This window comes from Bombus affinis, chromosome 9, assembly GCF_024516045.1.
Source record: "Bombus affinis isolate iyBomAffi1 chromosome 9, iyBomAffi1.2, whole genome shotgun sequence".
In the NCBI taxonomy this organism is placed as follows: domain Eukaryota; kingdom Metazoa; phylum Arthropoda; class Insecta; order Hymenoptera; family Apidae; genus Bombus; species Bombus affinis.
In genome coordinates, this window is record NC_066352.1 from 663,629 (window position 1) to 683,161 (window position 19,533).

General features: G+C 41.2%; 1 protein-coding gene across 1 annotated transcript in view; it reads left to right on the forward strand.

The window, feature by feature from the left end:
* LOC126920152 (acetylcholine receptor subunit alpha-like 1) overlaps positions 1-19,533 on the forward strand; it is a 157,143-nt gene that overhangs the window by 124,902 nt on the left and 12,708 nt on the right. Inside the window, exons 5-6 of the mRNA XM_050730138.1 lie at positions 5,979-6,159; positions 15,824-16,873. Of these exons, the coding sequence (XP_050586095.1) occupies positions 5,979-6,159; positions 15,824-16,873 (1,231 nt within the window). The remainder of the gene's footprint in view (positions 1-5,978; positions 6,160-15,823; positions 16,874-19,533) is intronic.

The window sequence follows — 19,533 nt, forward strand, 5'->3', positions numbered from 1 at the left end:
AAACAAAGTTGTTTGCTTTAAATTTGTAAACAGCGGAAATGGGCTTTTAATTACTTTTGTTCTCCAGATAATGAGATTACACAAGCGTAACACAAGCGGGCAATGTAAAACGCTGAGATTTAATTTCCCGTTTATGAGGCTGCTCATTTTAAAAGGAAAATTAAGATTTTATTTCGTCGATAAATTCCTACACGCAGACGTTTCACATATACATTTAGATGCACCTCGTAAACCATTAATTTTCATTCGAACATATACTGCTTAGAACTTAGATAAATTCACTGCGACGTTGAGGTACAAAGAGACGTCTAAGTAAGGAACAGTTTGCCACATTACTGGGAACGTTTCAGCCTATGGCTCTAGCCCAAGAGTCACGCTCAATGGCAAACTGAATCTCAAGGTTTAAGGGAAGATGAACGAGGCTAACCCCCTGAAGCAACGAAGTTCTCCAACTTCGTTCCTTTTTCCTGATTCCAACGAGAAACATCGATTCTGTGACAAATCATCTCTTCTTCTTTAATCGTAATGGAAAAGATTGTGATCTATAAAAGATAGGTAGATTAGAATTACATTAACGCATTCCACCTGACCAAAATATTCAAAATTTAATAATTATTATAATATTAAATGGGCGAAACAAATCTCTGCTCATTTAGATTGTGTTCATAAAAATGTGAATCAGCTGTTTCCTCCGACTTTTCGCTTAATCGCCATGAAACAAAATATTCGATGCCCGTGGTAACAGTTACACATCATTCGCTAGGTGACTTCAGCAACAAGCAAAATCGAAGGTTTCGGCTATCTTCTCGTGAAACGAGTAATCGATTTCAGCTATACGGTCGAAGCGCGAATGAACACTTTAAGCACACGAGGAAGGGAGCGTAGACTTCCCAAGTTTTTCTAGGCAGGAAGGCTATGTTTTGAAGATTCACACAGATATACCTACCTAATAGAAGGATGAGATAGATCGAACTATCCGGTGGCGCAGACGCTGTTCCAGTAACAAATGGAATATGCCGAGGCAAGGGGTGGCGAAAAATTGAATGTCCTCGCTGGCGTCCACCAATGGGGAGGACAATGTAGTTTTTTCGATGGGTGTTCGATGTCGGTCGAGTAGACAACCACGTTTAAAAGGGACGTCTAGTTTGAAGATTTACGCGGCGTCTACTAGCAAGAACTGACACGCGCTGTCCACGAAAAAAAGATATGATTAATCGAAAATCCCCAACTTCTTTGGCACGACTTCCACCGTTCAATGTCCTGTTCTTTCGCCGGGCCACGGGTTTATGTTTGACGTTCCTCAGATTAGTTACAATATCGTTCTTTCTCTTAACCAGATTTTCCCGATGTAGAAGGTATGACGCCAGGTTCGGCCAGCCGATAGCTACGTGCAAACAAACGTCGCAAACTTGGTTCCATGGGAAATTCCGTTAGGTGCAGATATCCGTGTTGAGAATTGTGGATCTTAATTGCCGAAATAAATGTATAGGAACACAGAAATTACATGTAGAAATGATATTAACACTTTGACTGCTACGTCGAAATCACATGTTTCGCTCAGGACGCCACGGGAGTGTTTTTATTATTCAAAGCATATAATGGCAAAATAATAATAAATTGGTGATGTAAGATAATATTGTTCCCCAATGGACCGTTTATCTTATTGGTGGTCACGGGTGACCACCGTGGTGCCTTGCTAATAGTTGATAGCGACATATTATAACAAGGCTTCGTTTATTTCAACAAATCATTCACGTTCGTTATTTCGTCGTAAGCAAAACGTCCAGAATATATTGTTGAAACGCGTGGAAGATATTATTAAACGGTATTTACTCATTCTATATATAATAGTAAGGTATGTGCACACTTCTAACTTGAATTATATGATTATAAAGCTGCATTTACGATTATTTTCTAAGGTGTGTTTATAATAATATGCGTAGATTACCCCTCGAAGATATGAATGCAAACACAGTGCACCGTTAGATGCAAGATTCGTTCTCATTTTTTTTTTTTTTTTCTATTGACGTTCTAATAAAAATTTTTAATTATTCAATGGAGCACTTTTTATTTCAAAGTATCTTCTATTATCTTTGGTTATGTTCAAAATGCTCTAACTGTCAATTATCATACAATTTTTACAATTGTAAGAAGTTCAAGCGCTCCGGTCACCAATGACCACTGTGGCGTCGCAGGAGAAACCGTGGCTGCTCATATATGACCAACGTGGCAGTCAAAGTGTTAAAATAGTTTCAAACTTTTTTAATATGTGATTTACAAGATATTCGTCGATACATATTTGCACGCGTCTCAGCACTCTCTTTGTCTCGCCATCTTCTTTACCACACTACCAACGGAACAGTTGCATTCATCTGTTTTACGAGACACTGTTTACGCACATACTTCCACACACTCATACTTATACGCGGCTAATCTAGTGTAGCATACAAAATTGCACATATCTCAATAATCCGTTTGCACAAACATTTGCGCAAACGCCTCGTCTTGTTTATCCATGAAAACGGTCAAAAATACAAATATCCATCTCCACCATGTTTCGGCCAAGCAATTTTCAAGATAGAACATACTATCAATCGACGATCAGGTTCAAACAAGCTTCAACAGGCTTCCAACAAGATGCTGAAACACGTTTGCAGGCTCACGGAATAAGACAATTGATATGAATTGTTATGAAAATAGGAAGAAGAGAAGAACGCAAACGGAACTAGTTCATTCGATTCGACATCGTGTTCACTTCGCACCATCTTGAGATTTTTACAATCTACTTAACCAGTCTCCGTCAAGTGTCGGAAACATGTAGAATATCCGCGTCACGGTTCGAAATCACGAAATCTCCTCGCAAGCTGCAGCTTCGTAATTACCCAACATCCACTTAAGGCAACGAGTTCCTCTGGCAACGAATAGACGAACAAAGGTCTAGGCTGTGTAGATTTCAGACCGGAGACGCGGTGCGTTTAGAACGTCAGTTTCGTGCCCTCGCCATGAAATTATTGCCACGCGAACGTATTGTTCTCTTTGGGGGGCGCGTAGTGGCCGCTCGGGAGCATTGACTTCCGGTCGGATTGCAGGCAATTTTGCACGGATAAACCCCCTCCACGGTGACCTGTCCTCGCTAATTTTCGGTGTATCGAGCCGTGCTTATGCGAATTAGAACGCCCCTATTCGCTATTCAGCCCTATAATCAACGATATAGTCGCGACGCAGCTTCGCTGGAGTTGCAACACCCGATCGAAACGTCGATAGATTTACGAAGGGACGTTAGGTCGAGGATGCTTTGTGAATTCTGTGAGCCCGGCCAACTATTTATCGATGACGAGGTACAATGCGATATCGGATCACCCTGCGGCAAGAAATCATAGCCGTGCAGGTAACCGGGGACAGTGGTATCGAAATATCGCAGGTTCCTTTGTCAGATAATCCCTACAACTGTTCCGTCTTGACAGAGAGACCATGATTTCATAGATAGAAACGATCGAAATATTGACACTGTTTAAAGACGAGCAGAGTAAGGGTAGCATCGACATGAAAGGTACGATTATTATCGAACGACAGAGCGCGAAAGATCTACACTAACGCAACCAGGTTCGCGTAACCTGATTACAGGGATGAAACGGGACAGAGGGAAGGAAACTTTATCCGATACTGAAGTTTCGTAGCAAACAAAGCCCGCGCAGCGATCAAGAGGTCCCGGTTTAATGCTAAACGTTGCAAATCCGCTTGCATGTGTCTTTAAAGCGGATTACAACCGGAATCGGCAGTGCGAAACTATTCTCTACGCTCGGCGCGATTTCGAATGCGCAATGACGTTCGCTGCTGGTAATCACTTGCAAGTAGAATGACGAAGTTACCACTGTGACTTTTATCCCTGTCACAATAGTCTGCTTTTCATTCGTTAGTCGTAGACAAGTATGTAATCCTAGCTGAATTTAACTCCATATTCGATGCATCGTGCACTCTCTGACCTCTTAAATGAAAACAACCCGTTGCACCATATTTTTTGCTTGACGAATTTAATATTCATCCAACGCTTATACATTTTGCGTTTCATTGTCAGTTTCTTCGTCTTGCATCTTCGTTCTATTTATGGTTTTATTTATCCTTTATTTACGCTTATTGTCAGAATAAACTGCAAAAATGATTATCTATTTACATCCACAAAACGAATTTACCACGATGAATAAAATATATGTCTGTTGCAAAGAACATAATTTAAAATCCTCTGTTTTACTTATTTTCAACCAAACCAATATTCCCTGCAACATTGCACGATCTAAACACGATAATCACAGGGGTTCTAACACTTGCAATTAACGATCTACTGAGAAATTAAAAGGTTGACAGATTGACCAACGTCAGTCCCGGAGAAAACTGCAAGATTGCAATCGTGTATCGAAACAATTCGTTTACACGCTTTCGTCGGTCATATATATTTTTCAGTTAGGATAAAAAGCCGAGCTCGCTACAACGAAGTTTTATTTCTCGTTGCACGTGTGCAACCCCAATTCCCAGTAGCGTTCATTCATCCTCAAAGCTATCTGCTTCGAGGCACGCGCACCTGCCACCGACCTACCGCGCTTCTACCGCACCCATATTAAGATTCAAACGCGATTTTCTGACTTTCAATATTCTACTCGCTACTGCTACGACCGCCCTTTTCTCGTCCGTGAATTTATTGAACTGTCTACTTTGTTACAACGTCGAGGGAATCGCATTCCATATTTCATCGCGATTTTTCATCATCGTATCTCTGTACTGTCTTCCTTGGTTGAAAAAAGCTTGGTTCGTTTATCAAGGAAACTTTCAATAAAACATGGAATATTAGCACGCACGACTTTCACCGAGTGTCTCATCTAAAATCGATATGTGTCACCAATTGTTTGCATAATCAACGAACTAATAACATTTTCTTACCGTTCGCAAGCTTCTAAAATTTGTCCTTATCGATATATCTACGTACATGATTTTTCGTTCTAATTTTGTGACAGAAGTTTTGTTGAAACATTAAAAATCTGCTCGTTAAATGAAACAATGGAATATATTTCTTGAAAGCATTAATCGAATGAACTTATCAGCCGATCTAATTTAATAATTGCGATGATTAATGTACGTGCAACGTGTCGTGGCCAGTCAACGATTTGTTAAACGAGGCGCTTTAATAGTTTGGCAAAGTTCCTCGGCTACGTTTAAGATCATTATTAAATATCATTATTACGAAGGAAGAATGAATAAAAATGACAAATGGAATACGCTGCTCTGCGATCTAACTCGATATATAACTCGATTATAACCGAAGTTTGAATATCAAAATCGCGTGCCAGAATGTAAGAAATATTCGCGTTCGAGTTATTTTAGATTGGCCATAAAGCGACAAACATCGACGTGATTTCTACGAAGAATTCTACGTAAAGTAATCGACAGAGTGGGTAATACTAAGGTAGAACGGCGGAGTGAAAATAGCGCAACAAGTGCAATTGCAGCAACGACAGCTGCAGCTACAACAGCCGCACGTATTATATTAGAAATCCGGTCGCATTATCTCGTCGAATTTATTCCTTCAGAGTTCTATTACATCGGTGTAGACCGTACACTCTGCAACCTATGCCTTTTTACTTATTTTCTATTGTTTATCTCGAGGATTTTCCTATCTTTTATCTCTGATACCGTTGAAACCTCTTTCTTTCGTTCTCTGCTTCTTCTATTCTTCGAATCAAAATTTATTTTTTATAAGAGAAAAAATTAAAGAAAGAAAAGAAAGAAAGAAAGAAAAAGGAATGAAAGAATAAAATTAGAAATAGAATTTTATAGATTGCTTCGAATAAGATTGCAAGTAGCTGTAGAATTGAGTGATTAATTAACGCGAGGATACGTGATATAGCGAATTCCATATTGAAACTGCCCCTAACGAAGCCGGTGAAAAACGGAACATAAATCAGGATGGACATTAATTTTGTTTTCAGCGCCGATGGCAACTACGAGGTGACCATTATGACCAAAGCAATTTTGCACCATACGGGGTTGGTCGTGTGGAAACCGCCAGCGATCTATAAATCATTTTGCGAGATCAACGTGGAGTACTTCCCCTTTGACGAGCAGACTTGCTTCATGAAGTTTGGTTCTTGGACTTACGACGGGTACACGGTGAGTAAGATTCAACCAACGATTCGCCCTCGTTTCACCCTCGATTAATCATCGTCCAAGTATTTAACCAAAAAACCAACCATAATATCATAATTCACAATAGTTCACAAATTCACAACAGTTGTGGGAGAAAACAGTTTTTAATCAGCCAGATTACCTTGTTAGGCCAACGTGAAACTCATCATGAATTTTTCTGCGCCTCATTTTAACCCTATTGCGGTTATTCGGTATAAAATTGAAACAAGGAATCACGCGTATCGATGACTGCAGCCTTTCACATATTCGTACATTTTTTCGTCATGCCTGTAAATGACAATGGTCTTGTTGCGTAACGTTGTTTCGAATTTGTCTTCTTGTTCCTTTCTTCCACGAGCTTTTTATTCGCATCGACTGTTAATGTTGCGATGTATATATGGTATCCTTTAAAAACGTCGGTCTATCGAAATTTGCCAACCATTTCCTATTGCATTAAACATTCCCCCGAGCAAGTCGTTACGCATACTATTGCGCAAAAGATGTGACTAGGGAGCCATGACTGGACGTAAAGCTTTATGCTAAATAGAACTGTCACCCTCCCCTTCGATAGCTTCGAGTCAATGGAAACCTACTACGGAACTAATAGTAGCAAATTTCATAACGTCAAATTGGTTGCGGGTAATTTAACAGAACGTCGCGTGCTTCTATGGCGAGTAGTTTTTAAACCAGTGAAAATTATTCACTTCGATGTACACACACTCTATGTAAATATTTTTCATAAATAAATGACGTTGCAATTAAATGACGTTGAAAACATAAAGAAGAAACGAAGATTAGATTGTAGGAAATGATGAAAATTATGACCTTTTCCTAATCAAACAATTGTTTCCAAATGCTGTGTGACGTGAGTGAAAAGTACCGGTAAAACAGACCAGAGAATGTGCATGGTTTAAAAATAATTTATCCAAATAACTCGAACATTCGCTGGATTCATACGTAAAGCGGTAACATCGGGACGGAAGAAGCGTGGAAAAATTGTTAAGATGCTTCTACGATGAGAAGGTTGGATGGGAAATCGAGAAAAAGTAAAGAAATTTCTTTGCATCGGTGGACAGGTTGTACTGAAGCAAGAGCAGAGAACCGAAGAAGAGCGGGAGTAAAAGCAGGCTAGCTCACTGAATCGCGTTACAATGCGACCAAGATATGCAAGAACGCATCAATGGAACGTCGACCGAGTTTTCCTTAGAACACGAGCTTCCCCACCGATGTTCAACGTGTACTTGCTTCCCTCTGTCGGATGAATTTATTACATTTATACTTCGATCCACTTCGTTTGCTTCTTCCTTCGTTGCTATTTCGCCAACGTTTTCGACAACGTCGTTTTTATAGAGCTCTTTACTAAATGGGCTCGTGATTTAATCAAATTGATCAATCTTCCAATAGCTAATCTCCCTTTGGTTTCGATTATAGCGAAAGAACGTTTTGTAATTTTCCAATAGCGTTCTGCAAGAGTTTCTCGACCGACAACGTCACAGATCCGATGATATTTTGATATTCCTCGGAGAATTTCACTGTATTAAGCGGCCGGTCATATTTCGATCCAAGTCCACTTACGGTCCAACGAAATATTTCTTAAAAGAGAACGATCGAATTGTAAATCCGGTCACGTTCAACCTTTGCTGCGGTTTTGTTTCGATAAAAATTTCTTCTCTGAGTCACCGTACACCCAATCGTATTTCTCATCCCCCAGACTAGTGTCGATTATTCGAAAGGCACATTCACGAGGGAAGTTCAATGTTTCAAAAGAATTCGTGACAGAGAATGTCTTTGAGCGTTGTAATCTTCGGGATTAGCTGGCACATTTTTCGTAACCTGACATTCTGTTGGGTACTGTGATTTACGAACAGCAAGCAATCACCAAAAGGAATATTAAGAATAGTGGAGATTCCTAAAATTGTACAATTTGCCAGTATTTGCGCGAGTAAATTAACGCGGTTATCGCTAATAAGGCATCTAATAAAGACATCATGTCGCACGTGTATAGGCTTAAATCGAACTAGACGTAACACTTTCAACTCAAAGTTCCGATCCTGGTCGTGATTATCGATCACTTCTTTTCTTTTGAAAATCACTTTTTTAATCTGGTAAAATATTCCCTGTAATATTATTTCTTCGACTGTTTTCCGATACCTGCAAAACTGGCAAGTAGACCACGATTTTTCGTGCTTTCATTTCAGTTTCAAAGATCTGTATCTCTAATATCTATTGAATATTATTAGGTTGTCTGAAAAGTTTCTTTCGTTTTATGAGAAAATAATAGACGTACGACGCTTTTTATTTTATATTATTTTTTTCTTATATTGTCGAATTATGTACGATCTATTTTGTTCTGTTGAGATAAACACAGCGACATTTCACAGACCTGGTTTCACGTTTGTATGAAGATGCACTGTTGTAAAAAACACGTTTGCGAAAGAAAGACATTTTTCGGACAACCTAATATATTACAAACATTACAATGTTATAAATACAACGAATAGTGAACTTTGGATATTATATATACTTTAGCATATTAGATGCATTTCGTACATTTTTTAAAGTTTTCCATAAATGCGTAAACGCCGCAATGTTAAAAATGTTGATGACGACAACACGACTTCCTTAAAATGCCGCATATAGTCCGTCATTGCTTAGGTTAGATGCGATTTCGAGTTCGTCGGTCCAACGTCACGGATCCGGAAGCCCCAATCTAGCAAGTCTCTCCGCAGCGAGCCGATACACATTTATCGCGTAGAATATAGATGAACCGGAAGGCGCGAGGGTCATAGAATTCGGGCTGAACCTCGTTCGCATCGGGGCAAGAAAACGTTGTTCCGAACTTATCACGTCGCGTCTGAACTATTTATTATGTTAGAAGTTACGCTGACAGTTCTATTCCCCGGTGATTCTTCTTTCATTCCGTTTCGATCCGCGTAAACCCGCTGCGAGCATGCGGATTCTGAAGCGGTTCGAATGCTCTCTGCGTTTCGCTGCGTTCGAATAATTCATGCTGCTGCAGAGCTACTGCAAATCTTCGATGAATTACTTAACCGATGCTCGGCCGACCCTTTCTTTCTCTTAACTGCACGGGGCAGGAATTGTTAGACTGTCGATGTTGGAATCGTAGCTAGTCCGGATTGTAGCGTTGAAACGATGGAAAATAAGCAAAAATTTGTAGGAGAAGAAGTTAAATAGTTTCTAGCTATCTGCCGAGGTATTTTTAGTGTCAGAGGTGTGCAAATATTTGAACGACCACTTTATTTCCTCCAAGCGAGAGCACATACACTATCGTCCATATGTAATATTAGCGTTTCATTATAGCCGTGGCAACCATACATATTCATTAAATGCTAATAAAAAGGGTAATTAATTTTAACTGATATAAATAAAAGTGCAAATTGGTCCGGAGAAAATACTCGAGGTCAATGACTCACGGTGACCCTGGTCTGCATCTATTCGATGTTTTAAAAAGTTTTCAGAATTGTTGATACCAATATACACAAAAATAGCAATACCAAATTTCCTCTTATTTCTCATTCTATACTTGTCTATATTAAAAATAACATGATTGATTCGAACGACTAAATGACTTTTGTAATCTCCATCCTTTTTCTGCGCGACAGATTTTTACTTGATGCTGAATGGAACTCAGCTTTCCCTTGCTAGATATCTGGAAGTGGAAGTTTCCGGTATCTTTCGTCGTTGGATGGCGATCGTTACGCGATCTTCGACTCAAAGTTGTTCTCTTCTTTCGTTGCCTCTTCAAAGCAGCCGAGTACGAAGTTTGACTTGTTCTTTCGCGGTAGACGCAGACGGTTAGTTTCGAAGTCGCGACGTTAATTTTCAACCCCCCTCAACGGCTGTTGGCCGTTAAAAGTACCAGCGATGTTCTGGATCCTGATAAGCCCGTGTGCAATAATGGAAACATATCTAAAGTCGAGAAGCAAGCGCGGCATTTCGAAGGAATCTCGCAGACAAAGAGTTATCAAAGATTTCGCTGGAATAGAATTCATTCTCAGCTGTTTTCATCTACCTTGACGGAAGCAAGTTCATGCAAGAGAAGAACACTTCTCGTCATCAGCGCTCTATGACTCGTGTTTATCTCTTCCGAGCGATCGACCATCTCTGACTAGTGAATGAACCGCGAGTACCAGCGAATTGATCGACTGTACTTATAGTCAGGATGTTCTCTCTTCTGGAAAAATCGATGAGGATCATCCGGATGATTAGAGTTCTCCAGTTCGAAATGACTGTTCGTATTTGGTTAAGGGAGGAGAAACGACGTGTGGTAACGCGAGAAAAGAAAGAAAACGGTTTTCGATGAAACCTTCCGATCCATCGATTACCTTCGCCAGCTTTCTTCCTTCTGGCGGAGAAACCTTGTTCCATCGGAGAATATCGCTGCCTTTCTTTCCACTGTCTCTCGATACAGTTGGCACGTGCTAACAGACGTCAATAAAACGCTGCGATTCATCGATTCCATTTCGAGGAAACTGTTGGAAACCTTTTCTTCCTGTGCTTTCTTTGAAGCTTCGCTGGCGAAGTAGCGTACATAGAATAGATTCCAAGTATCCCATGATAATTCTCGCGATGCTTGAAATTTGAACATTTTTCTTTCATTATTAGATAGTGTTTTCCAAATTATTCGTTTTTTCGTGATCCAGTCTTAATTAAATGTCGTTTCTCTACTTATCAAATCGTTTCTTCCACTATGATTACTGTAGACGTACATTCTAACGAATAGACGAGAACAAGATTTAGACGCAAGAATACGACAAAAATGTTATTTGCAGTTGCAGGAGAATTTTTATTATACAATTTTCATCAAATTGTAAGTGATAACTTTAAGTAATAATAATAGGAAACGACAAAGAGTACGTTGATTATTAAACTCACAATGCTATATATATTCTTCTACCAAACTTTTGATAAAAATACGAAGAACCCGTGGAACGACCTAACGAATACACGAAATTTTCTTTAATCGAATGTGTTTTAAGAATCGTACGGATGCATGAAATTTCCCATGGTCGTTTTAAATTTTAGCATTGGAAGGGAGAATCTGCCGACTATGTGGCATAATTGATCGCCTACGCATAGCGGCCTTCAGCTTCGAAATATCCATCCGTGTCTTAAACATCTCCGGCAGCCTAAAAGGGGTGCGCTTCTACCGCGTGAAATATTTCACGCCCTTGCTCGCTCGTGTAGACGTATAATCTCTCAACACTGGGCTGCAGCGTGGAGCCAGGCATCGGGAAAACGTCATGATTCATCGGCCCTGCTTTTGACGAGTCTTCTCGCTTCACCAGCGTTTCCCCCAGGACTCTGATGAAACTTTTTCTCGCCTGTTGACGGATGCGTGCCTTTCGAGCCATCCTTTTCCCTTTTCCCTTTTCCCTATCGATTGCCTCCGATATTCAAGCCTGAATCGATATAAACTTGCGTTTAGAGGACATCGAGGCGCAAGAATCATCGTTGGTCTATTCGTGTGACAGATCGATTGATGAAAAAACAATTGGCAGACTAAAGCGCTGGATGTTCCCTTAAAACTGACGAAAACTAAAATGACGATTCGGATTTCAAATCCTAAATAGATTCTATTGGGACTGTGCATTAACGCCAGCACCAAGATCTATCGCTGTCATTGCAGAAAGGTTTCTATTTGACCATCTTGTGGTCGAGGATTTCTCGTACCCAATGGATTTGCAAGTGATTCTCGATATTCTCGGACGCGTAGTCTTCGAGATTCTCCACGAGGGACACAAAAAGGTAAAGAAAAGGGAAGAATAATTTTGCGATAGTGGAAGATCACGAGGGCTTCAGCCAGATCGAAATCCTTTTCTCATCTTCCTGCGGACTCCCGTTGACCGAGGCACCTTCCTGTGGATGGACAGATTTATCCCATCCCAACAAATCCAGCTGTTCGTGGATTTCACCGCTGAACAACCATTGCGGAAATAAATCCCGCGTCTAGAACGATAAAATCGTTCTGTAGCGCCGGTGAACGTCCATTCCGGCAGCCTCGCCGTTCCAGCAACTGCCGTGCCCCCTCGAGCGCGGCTTTCCGCTCCTCGCGTTTCGATTCCAGTTTCCTTGGTTTCGCGGTTGTATTCTACGGTTTCCACCGAGGTTCCTGGCCTCTCGCGTAATCTGCGTGCACGACAAAGACATACGAAGATACATGTGGACTGTTCGCTTTACATTTCCCTGATAATGTTAACAACGATGCCACTGATGGTTGATTTAATAATAAATTTAATTTTTCAAACCAATTTTAACCAATTTTGAGTGTCGCGAATGAAATTCACGGATTGGATAAAAAGATGAAAACTGTTCGAAAGGTATTTGAAATATTAGGTTGTCCGAAAAGTTTCTTTCGTTTCATAAGGTGATAATAGACGAATTTCTGTTTTATATTATTTTATTGAATTAGGTATGATCCATTTCGTTCTATTTCTATTATTATGTTCGTACATAATTCAAGAAACTAATATAAAACAAAAAACATTGTGCGTATATTATTTCCTTATAAAACGAAAGAAACTTTTCGGACCACCTAATATGTCAGGTTGTTTCGCGAGAAAGAAGGTTCGTTAATTGAGGTTAGGTTAGGGTTAGGTTAGGCAACTCGAAAAACATTTTATTTGGAAAAGTATCGTGACTCGTTTAGAGCTTGCTATTTGACGCCGATAAAGGCGTGGCAATATCGAGGCCGAAATTTTATCGAAAGCAAACGTATCCGCTCATAAACGCTGTCGCTAAGTGCTGTAGTGGATTGAGTGAGGATTAATAATTTGGAATACGAGAATTTGCTGCTGCAACCCGTCAAATATATTTTGGGTAAATATAATAAATATGAATAAATATAAATGCCGTCGAGAGACGCTCGTACAAATGAATTCGCAAAGATAGAGTATGATTGCTCGCGTAAAACTCGATAACTATAACTCGGATAACGACTCGTAGATATTGATCGATAATTCGTAGATATTCGGTATATACTAACTCGCTGGCGATCGCGTCCGTTTATTTATACTGACCGGAGGGGAGTCGGAAAATTTGAATTTATCTTAGATCGACGGTTGCCCATAACGGTGACTTTGTTTTGTCCGGAGTATCCCTATCGATATGTTTCGTGCGTCAAGGCTGTGTCCGTGTTCCGAGGCACAACAACAACATGGGTCGCTCTCGATCCCCCTCGTCCTATGACTCATGTGCCGCTACAGTGCATTACGCGTCTATTCCTGCGACCGAATGGTGCAAATACTTGGCGTAGTCGGAGCTATCGATTCCTTCCATATTTATATGTCGGACGCGCAAACAGCGTTTGACATTCGACGAAATACGAACATTCGAAATGTACATTGCAGGTGAGCGACTTTTCGATAATACTGGAACGCAATTTTCCAAGGTAAAAATTCTACGTTGAACTTTGACCTAGTAACGACGGAATTATTAGATATCGCGAAGGAAATATTACTGGAAATGATAATAGCAGAATTCCTTTTGTGTCTGTGTTCCTTGTGTAGCCTAGTGTCGCTATTTTTGTTCGAAATCTGATCCGTATAAAGCAAATCTATAACTCGTTACTCGCTTTCCACGATGATCTGTTCGACGAAAGGAAGTGTACAGGACATCGAGTAGAAGACTCGACCTACTTGGACATATCGATGGCATCGTTTTCCTCATTTCCTTCAAGACGGCCAATCGTGGCTCAACAAGTCCTCCAGAAGACCGAAGATAATCGTTAAGATGCTTCTTCGCATTTCCTTTCTGACGTCGATTCCCATTAGTGACGATTATCTGTCTGTAGATCGTAAATTAAGGAATCGAATCGAGAGATGTTTGCAGAACTCTCTGTAGTCTGGCAGCTAACTCTTCTAACGTAAATTCGTCTGGGATTTCGTATAGAGACACGTTAATAGCACGAGAGTGGATGATAATAAAAGGAAAAGTAGAAAAAGACAAGGAATAAAAATGTCAGCAAGTTTTTAAAAAGCACTACAAGGACATTGAAGAAGGGATTTCCAGCACTAGAAAGAATTCCAGGGATTAAAAAATTCGTACTAGAAAATACCAAGAGGAAAGGAGGAATGTCAGCGCCGAAAATAACCGCAAGAACTCAACAACAAATAATTAGGAAACTTCAAGAGCGTAAAGGATACTTTCACGAAATGAATTTTAGTAGTAAAATATAACAGCGACAGTCTAAGTCACTGAACTAGACTCGTTCAAACCAGACAGTCCAAGGAAAGGACAAAATGTTAAAACTAAAAGTCATAAAGGGGTATCGAGAAAAAGCAGCATCGAAAGCAGTACTCGAGAAGGTTCTGCTTTCTTCCTGGAATTACACGACACGGTTCAGTGGCTAGGTTTCTGTTGTTCGATCAGTGGCGGGAAGATGATACGGCAGGAGGAAGAGGACGAAGGAAAGGAGTGCGGTTTAACGCGCGGAGATGTCCTCGCGAAGCTATCGGAAGATCTTAGAAGTGGTCCGGAGAGGATCAAGGAGCGTCTAGCTAGCGGCGGAAGTTCGATGGAAGAGAGATTTGGAGTTTATTCCTATTCTCAGATTCGACAACTCCGAGTGAAACCCACCGCCTATCCCGGCGACCCATTAGGGCTATCCAATTTCTTTCGTTCGCTAGCTCCGACTTTTCTTCCCGGCTGATCCTTGCTCCTTCCTCGTCCACTTTCGTCGTCTTCGTCTTTAAACAATTGGATTCGCCACGGAAAGTAAAATCAAGAAGATACTCTGCATCGCGAGTCTTATAGAGTTTCGATGAGACATTCGTAACGGCAAGAGAGGAAACAGACGTCGTCCTTCCGAGTCGTTTTATTTTTGGTTTAAGCATCCCTCGTTTCCCAGTTAGGCGGCGTCTCACGAAATACCCTTATTATTCGTCAGTCCTTCTCTTTTCGCCCCCTGTTTCACTCTCAGGCACGTACACGCGCGAACCTATATACGTAACCCTCTGTCAAATGGCTGATTTCGCGTAACGCTCCTTATCTGAAGCCTCAATTAGACGGTACACTGCGCCATGATAATCTTTAAACGAACCAATTACCGTTCTCCGTACCTTGGATAATTTACTTGCACGTTCCGATGTTAGGATGCGATAGGGAGAATTAAGTAGACGATCTTCTAGCTGTTTCGACTATCTGCGACCAAAAGGAACAATCATAATAACATCAGTCTACCTAGTTTGATCCGATTGTCAAGAAGTTTGTATAGAAACGTAGTTGTTTAGGAATGTATTTGTGCCGGAAGATTTAACTTGCTCTACAAAAGGTCTTTTGGAAGTAAGCAACTCTTTTATATCGCTGCAGAAAACTACTGTAGATAAACTTGCCTGTATCATCCAACTATGTTCAACGACAAATAACATTAGCGACAACGTAGACTTTTCTTAGACTACAACGTTCTCCTCATCTTAACTGTTATATGCAACTGCGCTTTCAACGATAACCATTGTAATCGTGTTAGTCGCTTAACCATAATAGCATAATCCAAAATCAGTGGTTTTCCTCTCCTCTTCTTTCTTTCCCATTTTTTCTATTTTTCTTTCTTTCCCTTTTGCTTCGCGTCATCTCGTCTCATCGTATCCGACATAGACAAAGAAACTGATAGTCGAACGTATGTCCGCAGGTCGACTTACGACACCTGGCCCAGACCGAAGACTCGAACCAAATTGAGGTCGGGATCGACCTAACCGACTACTACATTTCCGTCGAGTGGGACATCATAAAAGTGCCTGCCGAGAGGAACGAGGCGTTCTACATATGCTGCGAGGAGCCCTACCCCGATATCGTGTTCAATATCACCCTACGCCGCAAGACCCTCTTCTACACGGTGAACCTAATCGTACCGTGCGTGGGCATATCTTTTCTCTCGGTGCTGGTGTTCTACCTGCCGAGCGACAGCGGCGAGAAAGTCTCGCTGTCGATCTCGATTCTGCTGTCGTTGACGGTGTTCTTCCTATTGTTGGCCGAGATCATACCGCCCACGTCGTTAACGGTACCGTTGCTCGGCAAGTACCTGTTGTTCACGATGGTACTGGTCACCCTATCCGTAGTGGTGACGATAGCCGTGTTGAACGTGAATTTTCGCTCGCCCGTCACTCATCGTATGGCGAAATGGGTGCGGGTGGTGTTCATACAAGTGTTGCCGCGGTTCCTTCTGATCGAGAGGCCGAAAAAGGACGACGACGACGACGATGACGAGGAGGTGGTGGTAGGTAGAAACGGCGTTGGTGTCGCCGTGGTGAACGCCGACGGCGAGCCCGTCGACGACGATGACGACGACGACGACGTCGAAGCGACCAACGGGAAACCGCCCGAAGGCATGCTCACCGATGTGTTCCATGTACAAGAGACTGATAAGTACGATACGTACTACGGCAACAGGTTCAGCGGGGAGTACGAGATACCTGCACACGGATTGCCACCATCAGCGACTAGGTACGACCTCGGTGCCGTGGCCACCGTAGGTACCGTAGCGCCCTGCTTCGAGGAACCCTTACCCTCGCTGCCACTGCCGGGGGCTGACGACGATCTGTTCGGCCCGGCCAGCCCCGCATACGTTCACGAGGACATCAGCCCCACATTCGAGAAGCCGTTGGTACGCGAGATCGAGAAGACCGTCGACGATGCCAGGTTTATCGCTCAGCATGCCAAGAACAAGGACAAGTTTGAAAGCGTGAGTATATTTTATCGCCATCTTTTCTTTCTTCAGGCTTCTCCCATATGATACTACGATCTTTCGTACAATGTCGATGAATTACTATTACAAAGATATAAGAGTTTATTCTAACGCGCGCAGGCTAGTTCGCAAATAAATATCAGAACAACTGCCGGTTCCGAAACACAAGGTAAATTTTGATCCTTTCAACCGGACCCCTTTAATCGGAAATATCTATAATTACGAAATTGAAAGAAAAACCGAAATTGAATGGCTCGGCTCTGCGAGTCTCATTTGCGAGTCTCGTGTTCGATATCTATTTTACCGATTTCACGATGATTCTCGAGGTTGAGAAACTGTTCGACACGAATCGTGACTGCTGTGGGATCGATACTCCATTTTGGAGAGTGCGCGTGAAATAATACGAGCTCGTTCGTTGCCGTGAACCTACCGAAAGAATATCGAGTAGAAAGAGAAGCGTATTGATCTGGACGCTAGCCTGATCGGGCAACGCTCTTTAATCTTTACGAGTAATCCACGTGACGGGATCGGTAATGGGGCGTGCAAATCACCGCTCGCTCGGTGTGATCATGGGGCAGGCAACTAGGCAAGGGTCAGTGAAAGCGAATTATAACGAATCATTTACAAGAACCGTGGTTTGAAATCTGATAGGCCGACAGCAGTAGTATCAGATCGTATTAATCAGCAGGAAACATATCAGGATCCGATTGCTGTTAATAGCTTTAGTTCCGAATGCTTGGATTTATACGCTTTCTTGTGCCTCGCTGCGAATATCCTCGCGTGGAAACTAACAATTCAAACATATCAAGATCGAATTCATTTCGCTTGGAAAATGTAGAACTTCTTCGCTTTCACGCGCTGATTAATGCAGCAATGATCGAGATCTTATTCAGCGAGTGATCCCAAATTAATTAACTGAAAAGTCACATCGTGGAATACACACTCTCGTTTTTATTTCACAAATACGCAGAATGTTAAAGAAAGAAGGATCTACGACTTCGTAAACATATAGCACAATAATAAAACTTATAGTATTAGGTTGTCCGGAAAGTATCTTTTTTTCGCAAACGTGTTTTTTACAACAATGCACCTTCATACAAATGTGAAACCAAGTTTGTGAAATGTGGCAATGTTTATCTCAACAGTACAAAATGGATCGTACGTAATTCGTCACAATAATGTAAAACGAAAAACGTTGTGCGTCTATTATTTCCTCATAAAACGAAAGAAACTTTTCGGACAACCTAACACAATGTTGGAATTGAAAGTTAGGTACGATTTACAACCTAAATCGCATAAACAGACATTTCGCGTATTACCTTACTAGGTAAAAGATGTAAAATACTTTGGTTAATTTACCCATCCAGTCGTTCAAGTCCGTGAACTATAACACCAACTTAGACTTTACGACCTTGTTATGTTTCCGTCGTCGAGTATTGCTCCAACGATAGAATCCTGCTAACTATGTTTCTCGAGACGATCTAATAATTCGTCGATAGAACCCTAAAATGATGGGTACTTACAGTAACCGCAACGATGATATATCAAACATGATCTCTCAGCGAGGGATTAACCGATCGCCAACTTACAGTTAGCAATTACGCGTATGAATTTTAACACAGGCATTTGTCTTAAGCTAAACAAGAAGTGCGTTAAGTATCCCGTAACCACGCTACGAATTATGGCTGATGCGTTAAAAATCAACCGTGTTTCACTATGTACAGTACTGTTATTCGACCATATAACCAAACGTTATATCGAACGATCGGGTCCAACTCGGTTTCCGTCATCGATATTAATTCGCAAGTGTCAGATTCGAACAACCGTTTTATAGAGGTGGCCATTGTCAGGCTTCATTGCCATTGTCGAAAAAAGTTTTCAGTTAGAATTTTCAGCCAGCTATATCGGCTTTTTCCTGAAAAATATTGTACCACCTAAAATAATAATATATTGAACAACGACAAATGGACTTTATCTCTTGCACTATGTTACTATAAAGTGTATATGTATGTATGAATATTTATGTGCCATATCGAAAAAGTTAATCAGAGTTTCATAATGTATATTTCGAAATTCGTAAAATGAAAGTAGAAAATCACAAATGACGAGATGTTCGAAAAAAAACTTCAGTTCTGCTGGTTCACATTTTTCTATTAGCCGGCGAATCCTTTTACCAACGAAAGTAAATATCTTGCACTGCGTGTGCTGTCACGAGTGGATAAGTAAACCAGTTGCCTGTCCATTTTGACTTGGGCGCTAAGTCCTGACAGGCAACGCTGTCATCCGACCGAGTGGAAAGGAGAAGGAGTCTCGATAAGCTGGTGGAAAGTCGGTCGCGATCGTTTCCCATCAATCTTCCTCCATACTATACACCCTTAGCAACCTGTTAAACTTCTCGACGTACGTAAGGCAGGAAGGAAAGCCTGTTAAAGGATGGTGAGAAACGCGTGACTCGCCAAGCAGCGAGCTCTACTACTGTGAAATTGAAAGAAGGGGAGCAGGATACATGGAAGCTTTGAAAAAATATATTTTCAGATGTATTTTTTATGAAGTTTGAAAGAAACATTGTAGCGAAAAGTAGCAACTTATTCCAAGCGAAATCGTTGAATAAATCAAGAAAATTGGTCTACCATTCGCGGGTTAAAAGTTTCGCGCCT